The sequence below is a fragment of the Coregonus lavaretus genome (genome assembly GCF_964263955.1).
Source record: "Coregonus lavaretus genome assembly, chromosome: 12".
NCBI lineage: Eukaryota > Metazoa > Chordata > Actinopteri > Salmoniformes > Salmonidae > Coregonus > Coregonus lavaretus.
Window position 1 is genome coordinate 31130346 of NC_139999.1, and position 13397 is coordinate 31143742.

The 13397-nt window shown below is 42.9% G+C and overlaps 2 protein-coding genes across 2 annotated transcripts in view; both read right to left on the reverse strand.

Moving 5' to 3' along the window:
* Positions 1–438: 438 nt before the first annotated feature.
* Positions 439–9433, reverse strand: LOC311139061 (glycoprotein-N-acetylgalactosamine 3-beta-galactosyltransferase 1-B-like). The gene is made up of 4 exons (XM_084173915.1): positions 8921–9433; positions 8109–8368; positions 6564–7228; positions 439–2423 (listed from the first exon to the last, which is right to left on the reverse strand). Exons 2-4 carry the CDS (start codon positions 8332–8334, stop codon positions 2097–2099), a joined length of 1218 nt encoding a protein of 405 aa, XP_084030041.1. The 5' UTR covers positions 8335–8368; positions 8921–9433; the 3' UTR covers positions 439–2096.
* Positions 9434–12048: 2615 nt separating this feature from the next.
* The window catches only part of LOC311138804 (protein OS-9-like), a gene marked incomplete at its 3' end in the record, with an annotated part of 13449 nt that continues 12100 nt past the window's right edge, over positions 12049–13397 (reverse strand). Inside the window, exon 14 of the mRNA XM_084173618.1 lies at positions 12049–12185. Within this exon, the coding sequence (XP_084029744.1) occupies positions 12049–12185 (137 nt within the window). The remainder of the gene's footprint in view (positions 12186–13397) is intronic.

The window sequence follows — 13397 nt, forward strand, 5'->3', positions numbered from 1 at the left end:
TTTTACAAGAATGTGAACTATATAGAGGATTGGGTTGCTTGTACCAACACACACACCAGAGAGAGAAAGCCGGAGGCGTGTTAATTGGCAGGTATTTACAGCAGACTTAACTCTGATCCACGTGATCTTCACACCATCTACAGGGCCAAACACTACAATGAACGGTGACATTGCACACAGGTGCTGCCTTTGTTTAATGGTTCAAGGAGTGGACCTTCCCCGCACCTTACACACTGACGTCATGCGCTGTTTACCCCAGGAGGAGTTAGGTGTACATAGAGTAAGTGCAACAAACTTGACAGCGCCAGAGCTTTTAAGAGCCATTCAAAGTCAGGGAAATAAGCCAGTTGGGTGACTCAGATCTCCACTGCAGTAAAGAACAGGACTTAGTTACTTGATCAGTGTTGTGAAATGACGACTCGTACAGTGAACAGGAAGTAGAAAGGACGAGAAAATGAGGATACTTCGTCATTCTTGTTTGAAACAGGTTTAAAATAATACAGAATAAAATCTTACAGCATACATGCTGATTTGGTTTACTGTTTAACTTACAATGGCTGTACATGCAGGCTGCCATGTGATAAATGTCTAACTAACTGCTATACTGTTTACTGTCAATACACCTCCTATACAGCCACTCTGTTTGTGCAAATATGTCTAACCAATACACAGCACCATGTACAGGATGTTAAATTTACTCATGTCTATACATAGACTTCATAACCCAGTGGAATACAGGGCTATAGACACAAGTCCCATTAGAACTGAAGAAGAAAAGACAAGACACCCTGTGTGGTTGTTTCTGAGATGATCAATGAGTCACTTTGCTCAAAAAGTATAATATACTGTAAAAGTATACAGAATAAGAAAATGGAGATATAATACAATGAAGATTCATTTTTAAAAAAACAAGGTCAGTAAAATCAACTAATGACATCACATACCAGACATCCCCACCCATTTGGTCATTTCCCAGAAAATCCTCCCCATAGAATTCTTGACTCATACGCTTTTAAAAAGTAATTCACTTAAAAAGCCCCAAATACATTAAAATACCCTATCCATAACAGGTTTAAATAGAACTTGAATCAAACAAATGAAAACAATAATATCCAATCCAACAAGGTGCAAAAACTGTTCTCTAGAGATAGGCTAACTGAACATGCACAGGTAGGTTCAAGCGACATGTCCAAACTTTTTAGACTTTGTCACAGTGCAGTGTCAAAATGTGCAACTAAAGTTGCACACAATCATGCTTCACAAGGCACAAGCTACTGGGGCTGATAGAGAGCGAGGTCTCCTAGGATTAAAGTGACTCTTTCTCTCTCTCGTTACCACTCTTCAACAGTATGTCTGAACGACCTGCTGGTCTTCTTAACTTCATATTACAGAATTTTTCCTATGAGTATAAATAAAACGCAGATCTAAGACCAAGTTTGGTTTCAACCCCTAGTAGCTTAGGTTGATTAGGGTAGCGAAGCCGATCCGAAATCACCCAGTAAATCCTATCTGATAAATCCAGTTAATCTAGTCAGCTCAATGTTAAAGCCAGAGCTGTGAGGAGTGGTCATACTGGTTACGGTGGTGAGTAGCAAGATGAACCAGTTCAATAGGAACCTCCTAGTTACGTTTGCCCAGGACTACTCACTAAGGCATCCTTTAACCATTTGATGGTGTCTTAAGAGTGGTTCAAGAACTCTGAGGGAATTAAAACATTGATTAAAATAGGTATTTGAAATAACAAACATTGATTAAAATAGGTATTTGAAATAACAATCATGTTAAATATTTAGAAAACATTAAGGACTGTTGACATTTCAACATGGAGTCTGTGTGGTATCAAACTTTTTTACATTAGGACTAAAAAAGGATGGGTTGGTGCCAGTGACAACCCAACCAACACACAGCCAGTCACAGTAGACATTCTTCACCACCAACAGAATCCTTCACAACAGCACTTTTCTTTGGAGGCCCCACAGTTGACACAGTCTTTTCACTTCTGTAAAAATGTGTGCAGGTGCGTCCATACAGACGTAAAAACATGAACGCTCAAAAGCAACCCCCCACACACACACACTCTCTGACACACAAGGCTGCTACTGCTTGTCATCCTGCGCAGCAGCAGGCGGGTCTTTCTCCTCCGCTGCAGCAAGAGGCATCATTTCCTGTTTCCTGTCTGTCCTGGACGGACCCTCCACCCTCGCCAGTGGCCCCCTCTGGATGGCCGGTTGCTCTTTGGAGTACGAGTGTCCCCCGTCTGCCCCATCCCAAGCCTCAATCTTATAGCCCAGGGGGCTTGGGGGCTGGTAGCGGTACCTGTAGCCAAAGGCACGCAGGTGGTAGGTGTAGTACTCCAACAGGTACATGAGGGACGCGTCCACATAGTGGAAAGACACAGACAGGTCCGAGCAGCAATTTGGCCCCTACGGGAAAAACACCAGGATGGGAAAGGAAAAATTAGGAGTACAGACAGTGAGGGCGGTCCAAGACCGGCTCGGTTTAGCATTACACAACAACATACTGGACAGGGGACAATGCTTCATCTAACAATTTAGTAGTAAAACTAAAATGTCAGCTAGGCTGGATGCTGTGCAAGAATTAAGGCAAACAGACAGGCTCACCGTTGAACTCAGCCGGAGGATATAAAACAGAGGTAAGATAGATATCGATTTTGAGACCAGACATTTACATATTTGATTATTAGCTTTTCATATTCATGCGAAAATCCTGTGTTTTTTCAAAGATTTCTCCGAAAAACAAGCGTCTCTGAAATGTCAACGGAGCAAAGAGTACCGCAAGCTTTTTATTTTTCAAAGCCTTTTACATTTACACTGAACAAAAATAGAAATTGCAACAATTGAAAAGATTTTACTGAGTTACAGTTCAAATATGGTAATCAGTCCAATGAAATACATTTATTAGGGCCTAATCTATGGATTTAACAACTGGGAATACAGATATACAGTGCATTCGGAAAGTATGCAGACCCCTTCACTTTTCCCACATTGTTACGTTACAGCCTTATTCGAAAATGTATTAAATTGCAAACATTTCTAAAAACCTGTTTTTGCTTTGTCATTATGGGGTATTGTGTGTAGATTGATGATTTTAGAATAAGGCTGTAACGTAACAAAATGTGGAAAAAGTGAAGGGTCTAAATACTTACCGAATGTTGGTCACAGATACCTTAACCTCTTCAGGATCGGACACTTTATTTCCCCATTTTCACAAACAAAAAAAACATGCGTTTTCAAAAAAATAAGTGTTCATCTTTGAAATGCAAGAGAAAGGCCACAATATATTGCAGTTTAGATTTTGGCCACTAGCTGGCAGCCGTGTGTGCAAAGTTTCATATTGATCCAGTGAAGCGTTGCAATACTGGACTTTGTATCAAGTCTTCCCAAATTGGTCAATTGATACATTTTCAAGTACATAACTATAGAGAACATACAAAAATTATACGGTAATACAGAATGTAAGTTTACACACTCCCAGGAATGTCATACATGATGGAGCATTAGCTTATACACTAACGTTCACACATCTAGATGGCCGGGCGGGGTGGGTGTGGAGCCACAGACAGCAGGGGTTCAAACTGTGGAACCCAGTTCCTACATTTGAATTTAAAAATTGATTTTATCAAACAAAACTGCTACATTTTATCACTGGGACCCTTAGGATGACAAATCAGAGCAAGATTACTGAATGTAAGTACATTATTTACCTTCAGAGGTGAATGTATCAAACCAGTTGCCTTGATAAGTTTGTTGTTGTGCACGCTCCTCAAACAATAGCATGGTATTTTTTCACTGTAATAGCTACTGTAAATTGGACAGTGCAGTTAGATTAATAAGAATGTAAGCTTTCTGCCCATATAAGACATGGTCTAGGTCCTGGAAAGTTTGCTGTTACTTACAACAGTCATGCTAATCACATTAGCACACGTTAGCTCAACCATTCCGTATACAGAACACCGATCCTGTAGAGGTTAAAAATACAAAGTTAGGGGGTGGATCAGAAAACCTGTCAATATCTGGTGTGACCACCATTTGGACACATCACCGTCGCATAGTTGATCAGGCTGTTGATTGTAGCCTGTGGAATGTTGTCCCACTCCTCTTCAAAGGCTGTGCGAAGTTGCTGGATATTGGCAGGAACTGGAACACTGTCGTACACGTCGATCCAGAGCATCCAAAACACGCTCACTGGGTGACAGGTCTTGTGAGTATGCAGGCCATGGAAGAACTGGGACATTTTCAGCTTCCAGGAATTGTGTACAAATCCTTGCGACATGGTACCCATGCATTATCATGCTGAAACATGACGTGATGGCAGCGGATGAATGGCACGACAACGGGCCTCAGGATCTTGTCACGGTATCTCTGTGCTTTCAAATTGTCATCGATAAAATGCAATAGTGTTCGTTGTCCGTAGCTTATGCCTGCCCATACCCCCAGCACCACGGGACACTGTTCACAACATTGACATCAGCAAACTGCTTGCCCACACAACGTCTGCCATCTGACAGGTACAGTCAAAACCGGGATTCATCCATGAAGAGCACATTTCTCCAGTGTGCCAGTGGACCACTGAAGTCGGTTACGACGCCGAACTGCAGTCAGGTCAAGACCCTGGTGAGGACAACAAGCACGCAGATGAGCTTCCCTGAGGCGGTTTGACAGTTTGTGTGGAAATTCTTCGGTTGTGCAAACCCACAGTTTCATCAGCTGTCCAGGTGGCTGGTCTCAGACGATCCCGCAGATGAAGAAGCCGGATGTGGAGGTCCTGGGCTGGCGTGGTTACACGTGTTCTGTGGTTGTGAGGACGGTTGGACGTACTGCCAAATTCTCTAAAACGACATTGTAGGTGGCTTATGGTAGAGAAATTAAGAATAAAAATCTGTCAACAGCTCTGGTGGACATTCCTGCAGTCAGCATGCCAATTGCACCCTCCCTAAAAATGTGAAACATCTGTGGCATTGTGTTGTGACAAAACTGCACATTTTAGAGTGGCCTTTTATTGTCCCCAGCACAAGGTGCACCTGTGTAATGATCATGCTGTTTAATCAGTTTCTTGATATGCCACACCTGTCAGGTGGATGGATTATCTTGGCAAAGGAGAAATGTTCACTAACAGGGATAAATAAATTTGTGCACAAAATTTGAGAGAAATAAGCTTTGTGCGTATGGAACATTTCTGGCCTCTTATTTCAGCTCATGAAACATGGGACAAACACTGCGTTTATATTTTTGTTCAGTGTAATTCTGCACGTCATTTTCATTTTGCCACCCGCGGAAACAACTTTGCAGATGACCACAATATGTAAAATCCTCAAAGTCGCTGCGAGAAGCGGCACCGCTCTGTCAACAGAGCGCAGTGTTTATTATCGGATGTATTAGGTTACGAAATCCGACTTTTTGAATATAATGTTAGAGAAAGACCCCACTGAATGATTCAGAACATGGAGAATCATAATTTGTCTTGGTAAAATGTATTTTATAACATAAGGAAGTGAAATTGCATCACTAAAGCGCTTTTACACCCACTCTGGGCAGTGATTGTACACCCTTAAAATTACACACTATTATGTGGGAACACAATCAGTCCCTTGTCCTTCCTGCTTTACATGTTTGTATCAGGATAAAGCTAAGGTGAATGATAATTAGGCTTAAAAAGGCTTTACCCGCCTCATTAGCAGGCATAGCAGCAGCACTGGTTTCACTAGGACATCATCAATACCTGGTGTCATCTTAGGCTTGGTTGGGTCTATTCAGTAAATAGCCCATGACGCCTTGGTCTATTGAACACGCTATGGTCTGGTAGTTATGTTTGACAAAGGTCTACCACTAGGGCTGTAACGTCATGGAATGTTGGATGACTAAATTGGCCATCCAAATGACAATCTGCAGGATAAAAAGCAATAAATTACAATAAAATGAATAAAACGGGCATCCCCATTCAAGTCAATGATGGCATAATGGGCGGACTGGCGGCCATTGCGAGAGTACCCATAGGAGCAAAGCAGGAAGTAAAATATGTGCTGTGATTTCTTGATTCAACTCAACTGACATTACAAGAAATACATTAAATTGCATGAGCCACATCAGTTAACATTCTACATTACCATGGAAATTATTGCATCACAATACCAGGCAGCCATTGCAAGTGTACACGAGTTTACCTGTCAAATTGCCAGGGTTAGAGGTTCCAAGCCTGTTCTATTCACTCTATTTCATTCTATTATATTTTGGGGTTCCGTGGTTGCCATGGCACCATGAGGAAGCCTAGGCAGAGAGCTCCTGTACATTTTTAAATATTGTGTTGTTTTAAGTCTTTCTATTGGATTTTTTTAACAAACGTTTTGTTTTTCATGACTTCTTGAGTGTTTCGAAGCTACAATAGCTGATGGTTTTGACCCATAGAGTTCATGGACTAATGGCAAGTCTGAATGCTAGTTACTGTACATAACTGCATATCGTCAAGTATTGAACTAAAATCACAGCTAAGCCGCTAACTTACTTATTCAGCCCAACAACAGCCTCCCCTTGCCTCCCGGTACTTACCTCTGAGATGGGGTAGTAGCAGTAGCTCCAGTACCAGAAGCTCTTGGAGAACTTGGAGGTGAGGTGCTGCTCAGGGACAAAGGGATGGAAGGTCTCCCTGAGGACGGTGTCTCTGGCGTCCCCGGCCACCACCCCCACCTTCTCCATGCACTGGCCCATGGCCAGGTCCTCCACGTGGGTGGTGTGGGTGCACACCTTAGTCTTAAAGCCCTCCACAAACCTCTTAAGGGCCTCTTTGCTCAGCACGTAGCCTGCCCCGCCGCTCATGTAGCCCTGCTTGGTGTAGGGCTTAAACCTGCGTCCAAAGTAGATGGGCTCCTCTGGCGTGTGGTTGGCCAGCACCCAGCGCAGGTTGTCCACGACAACGTAGGTGTCGTCGTCGGCCTTAAGGAACCAGTCGGCCTCGTCTCCATGGTTCTCTAGGGCGTAGTGGAAGGCCCGGATGGTCTTCCAGTAGAGCTGGTCGCGGCCTTCCTTGGTGCCCAGCCCCACAGTGGGGAAGTCTGGGTCGTCCACAGAGCTCATGAACACCACCACGTTACAGTGGCGGCTCCAGGTGTTCTTTATGTGGCGGGCCTTCTTCTGCAGGTTGTTGGGCCCGGTCATCACCCAGCAAAGGATGCGCACCTTCTTGTACAGCTCATCTGCCATGTGGCTGTCCTCACCTGGAAGGGGGGGGAATTTAGTTTTTAATTTATTATCCATCAGTCTGCATGTCTTCAAATCCTACTCAAAACTCTGCAGAAGCAAAGACCCCATTGTTCTAAATAACATGGATGATAAATGCATTTATCAATTTAAAGCGTATTTAGGGATATATGGAAATACCGCCTAAAGGCACAGCATGATCTTATGACCAATTAGGCTACTGTTTCACTCTGTATGAAGATAAATACAGTACACTGTTGGATTTGGCTGCAGAAGAAGACACTGCTAATGTTTATTCTAAGAGGATATGGGCATAACAATTAACATTGCCCTGAGTTATTGTAAATCTGTACATATGTAATATGGTAATGAGTCACGATTACTAGATTAATTACTACAGTCACACAGTGTATTCTAGAAGAGTGCACAAACAGAACATAGGCCTATAGAGTAGTAGAATGTGTACAGCAACCCATGATCGTGGCCATATTACTTCTTCAACCCAACCCTAACCCTCTTTGGAACAAAGGTTGCTTCCGTTAACTTATTTACCAGATAACCAGGAACTACCATCCACTTTCCTGTCTCAACAACCATTAAAGATTGTTTTAAAGTTTTAAATAAAACTGGTGACGATCAGATGCATTATCAAGATAGACTAGGCAAGATAAAAACCATGTGCTTAACATAAGGATGTGCTAAGCACATAAGGAAGTACATGAGTCATGTCACTTTATAAATGCATTTCTATTTGTGATCTCAGCCATAAATGTATGTAACATTACAGGCTCAGTGGCTCTATTTGAAATCTGTCAAGATTAGAAGATAAATACAATCCTGTGAAGCTTAGTATTGACCGCTGGCTGTTAAAACTACCATCTCCCTCTGGCACTGTACCTTTGTGGTGTGGGTGGTTGAGGTTGAAGAGGGCCGACCTCTCCTTCTTCCAGTTCTTGCTGTCCTCCTCCAGCTCATGTAGCTGAGCCGCTGTCTTCTCCAAGCCATCGGGCTGGAGTGTTGAGAAGGTCCTCTCGAACCACACCTGATGTAGGAACACATAGAGCGTACAGGTCCCCACCAGGAACCCTATGAAGAAGGCGCAGCGCGAGCCCAGCGCCTTCATGACAAACTCTAACAATGTGCCTCAAGCTGAATCCCTATTTCAAGAGTCAAGACAAACAAGAGAGGCAGGGACAGAAAGGGTGGTGTTACCTGAGAGCTGGGTTTCCCAAACTCGGTCCTTGCTGTATAATGTTATGGCAAAAACTAAAACGTGCGCGAGGGGGGGGGGACCGAATTTGGGAAACCCTGACTTAGAACATTGTTTGACAGGCATATACAACTGCTGGGCTCTATGCAAAGACATGAGGGGAGAGAGAGATTATTATATGGTGTGTACATTATTGGAGTAGGGAGGAAACTTAACATTAGTTCATTTAGCTGACTATTTTCATTGTAGCTAGTTATATGATAATAATGTAAACAGCATGCCAATACATTTTAGATCTGTGATCTCATAAATAATAAATCAAATACAGCTAGCTACATAGCTGAACCTGCCACACTATGTTAGCTACCAAAGTAAGTGTGGCAGGGTCACTGTTGGCTAGTAACATACATTAAATTGCAGGCCTTTAAATTGTCTATCCCTGCGAGAATATGTCCGGTGGAGATGTCAAAAGAGAAATTGGTGGTTAGCAGGCCCTTACCACTACTTTAACGCCATTTCGGAAAAGTCCCTCTCTTGGGTCCAGTTGAAAAGTGGGGAAACTGTGGCGCGTGTCATGTTAAGAGAGCCATTTGTTCAGGAGTAAAACACCATCTCGTCAAAAACAAATACCACTTGGCGTTGAAGGGGTGAAAACAGTTTTCTCTTGGAATTTTCTTCCGCTAACTAGCTAGCTCTGTGGGTTTGGTAGCTAGCCGCATCGCACATCATTTTCAGCCAGCCAACTTAGATAAGCGAAACGAGACATCAATTCCAACTGTCATCCGAAACCAATACTGATTCTCTAGCTAAGATTATCCGGAGTCTTTCATACAAATGTCAAAATAAAATGTAACTACTTTAGCCACAGGCTCAACTTCGATGTAAAACCATACTGGTTTTATTGAGGTATAAAATAACGTGTAAAACGCCTCTTTACGGTGGCGGTGTTGCGTTTACCAAAAATGCCAACATCAGTTTCTCATGCGTAGGCCCAGGAAATGTATCTGAAGTCATTGATTGCTTAATCGTTTGCTCTGTCTTGCCTTAGTCCCCGCCCTTTAAATACTGTTAAGTTTCTATTGGATCATTGTATGTCCACGGAGCAAGCACAACCAATCATTGAGTTGCACCAGAGCACAGAGGTAAAGAAAATTTGTTAGAACAAGTACTCTAGCAAAAAGCAGTGGGCAAGTTCGTTTTGCATGGCCCGGTGCCCCGGGTGAGTGGAAATTTCGGTTAAGTACCAATGGAATGGTCTGAACTGTATAAACTCCGCTCAAAACGAACTAGCCCAATGACTATATATGAATGGACAACGCCATCGATCAGGTGACACCATTCATTCCTATGTGAAGACTCAGGGCAAGCCATCGATCAGGTGATCCTCTGCCCAGGCAATACTGATGCATACCAGATCTTACAACGCCTGGATAAGTATTTTAAGTATCAGCTAATCACATATGTTATAGCAATCTGGCAGTCGCTGACAGTCGATGACGTGGCACGCAACCATTGGTTGATGCATGCAACGTCTGAGCAGGGGCACGTTGCAGGCTAACTCAGTGCTGCCCCCTCATTGAATACCTCAAGATAAAGGCCGAATGGGGTACTGCAGGCTGCAATTAGCAACTAAATAATAATAATAATATGCCATTTAGCAGACGCTTTTATCCAGAGCGACTTAGTCATGCGTGCATTATTTTTTTTGTGTATGGGTGGTCCCGGGGATCGAACCCACTACCTTGGCGTTACAAGCGCTGTGCTCTACCAGCTGAGCTACAGAGGACCACAATTACATTATGAATTGGATGAAGAATACAATTACCAAAGTAAATACACCTGTCCCGCCGATTTTCAAATAATCTGTTCAAGGAAATACGTCCGGTGTATTAGAAGCAATTATTGGTACCATAATGGTCTTCGAAACAATTATTATATTCACTACAATGCCTGCAGTCCCGCTGTGGCTACAATGAGAGGCAGTTGCTCTCCTCTGAGTAGTAACAAAGATTTTCTTTATAATTTATGATAGCTTCCACAAACGACTGACTTCAAACAAATAGTATAAAAATGTGAGGGTGTTGCGAGGGTTGTTGACAGAAAAAGCAGTAGTTTCCTCAAACTTCATATAAGCCTATCACTTGAAACCACTGAGGGAATTCCTCAAAATATCAGTAAACACTGTGGCATATCTTGCCCAAGTATTTTCTAATGGTCTTTATTTTACATTTGCAAGGTATGAGTATACAAAGATTTTACAAGGCAGCTCATTGACTTTTAGGGAGGGTGTTCATCTGGTGAATTAAAAATGTAACATTGGATCTGTTTGACATCTTCACTCAATAACACCCCTCAACAAGGAAGTGTGCTTATAATGGTATTAACTCAATATCAAAATTATCCCCTCACGTTCAAGCTAAATTATTTACAGATTTGAAGGTGCTACAATTATTCACAATATATACACATTAAGCCTTTTCTAGCTCAGTTGGTTGAGCATGGCGCTTGTAACGCCGGGGTTGTGGGTTTGATCCCCAGGACAACCTATACGTAAAATGTATGCTCGCCATTTTTTTTGACAAGAACAGCTGCGCTCCAATCACTATTTCTGAGAAATAACTTCTCAAATGAAAATAGGTTTAGTATTTTTTGGTTTGCTGTACATAGCATCAAACCAAAAAAATCTGAAACTTCAAATAACGGTTTTGAACATTCGTGACAGTTATCAAAATGTCCAACTTTCCAGAACCATTTCTCAACTTTTAAAGTGCTACAAAATGCATATGGAGTACGATGAATGTTTCATCAAGCATGTCAATTCCACAATGAACAATTAAATTAAAGAGTTGTAAAAGCTTCACTAAATTACACGGGTTCTGATTTAAATATTCAAACTGTGGTTCAACCTCCAAACCACAATAGCATGGGGGTGCTCACTCTTTTTCAGGTTTCCGAACCTGCATTATTTTTAAACAATGTAGAATTTCTAAACAAGATAACTAGTGAACCGAACCCTCCTTTTGCAAACATACTATATTATTTTGTGAAGCCATGTGTAAATACGAGGTCAATTCCTACATTGCATCACTCATGGAGGTGATTTCCTCACACTGTAGAGCAGCAGACAAACACAGAGGTGTAGTTATAAGCACTGCTGTGTGGATACACAAGGAGAGGGCATCATAGCTCTGTAGAAATGTAAAGTTAAACCTCATTCAGTCCAAGCCTTAGATACATTTTCACAGGTGCAAATTGTCCAGTCCATGGTGTTTTTCCACCCTCCTCTCAACCCAACATAGTTACAGACATTGAAATTACACCCCTTTTCAGCCATCACATTGGCCTCCCACTAAAGAGAGAAAACAAAACCTGACACCATTACACTACCACAGCTGAGACATTTGGATTGGTTTGTGCAAGGTACATAAGGGTGCAGGATAGGGACACAACACATTTCTAAGTGTGGGAACAGGTGCATTTATGGACACTGGTGTTACCAGTGGGGCCCAAGGGGCGGCTGAGACTTAGCAGTGAGTTCAGAGGTCTGACAGGGGAGAGGGACACTCCCCGCTCCTAGCCTCCACAGGTGCTTGGTTCCCACGATGTGAGGAAACGTCTCCCCAGAGCTCATAACTCCACATCGTCTGAGTCCGGTGCAGTACTGGTGGACTGGGCCTCTTGCTGTCTATCTCCCCATACAAATCTGTAGTTGTTTTCCAACTCCTGATGTCTTTTTTGCTCCTTGTAAACCTCCTCTGTTCCCCCTGTCTGAGAGACATACAGGGAAGATCAAAAGAATTGCTCACACATACTCATATTACTTAGACTTCTTCCAAAATGTTGAACTGTTTAACTCTTTCAATTGCTTATCTTGCTTTTGTTAGCAGTCTGTGAACCCAATTGATGGAGAAAATGATCTTACAGATATCTTTCAACACATACACTACATGACCAAAAGTATGTGGACCCCTGCTCATCGAACTTCTCATTCCAAAATCATGGGCATTAATATGGAGTTGGTCCCCCCTTTGCTGCTATAACAGCCTCCACTCTTCTGGGAAGGCTTTCCACTAGATGTTGGAACATTGGTGCGGGGACTTGGTTCCATTCAGCCACAAGATCATTAGTGAGGTCGGGCACTGATGTTGGCCGATTAGGCCTGGCTCGAAGTCGGCGTTCCAATTCATCCCAATGGTGTTCGATGGGGTTGAGGTCAGGGATCTGTGCAGGCCAGTCAAGTTCTTCCACACCGATCTCAAAAAACCATTTATATGTAGACCTTGCTTTGTGCACGGGGGCATTGTCATGCTGAAACAGGAAAGGGCCTTCCCCAAACTGTTGCCACAAAGTTGGAAGCACAGAATCATCTAGAATGTCATAGTATGCTGTAGAGTTAAGATTTCCTTTCACTGGAACTAAGGGGCCTAGCCAGAACCATGAAAAACAGCCCCAGACCATTATTCCTCCTCCACCAAACTTTACAGTTGGCACTATGCATTGAGGCAGGTAGCGTTCTCCTGAAATCCGCCAAACCCAGATTAGTCAGTCGAACTGCCAGATGGTGAAGCGTGATTAATCACCCCAGAGAACGTGTTTCCACTGCTCCAGAGTCCAATGGCGGCAAGCTTTACACCACTCCAGAAGAAGCTTGGCATTGCGCATCGTGATCTTATGCTTGTGTGTGGCTGCTTGGCCATGGAAACCCATTTCATGAAGCTCCAGACGAACAGTTCTTGTGCTGACGTTGCTTCCAGAGGCAGTTTGGAATTCGGTAGTGAGTGTTGCAACTGAGGACAGACAATGTGACGGTGCCACATTGAAAGTCACTGAGCTCTTCAGTAAGGCCATTCTTCTGCCAATGTTTGTCTATGGAGATTTCATGGCTGTGTGCTCAATTTTATACACCTGTCAGCAACGGGTGTGGCTGAAATAGCCGAATCCACTAATTTAAAGGGGTGTCCACATACTTTTGTATA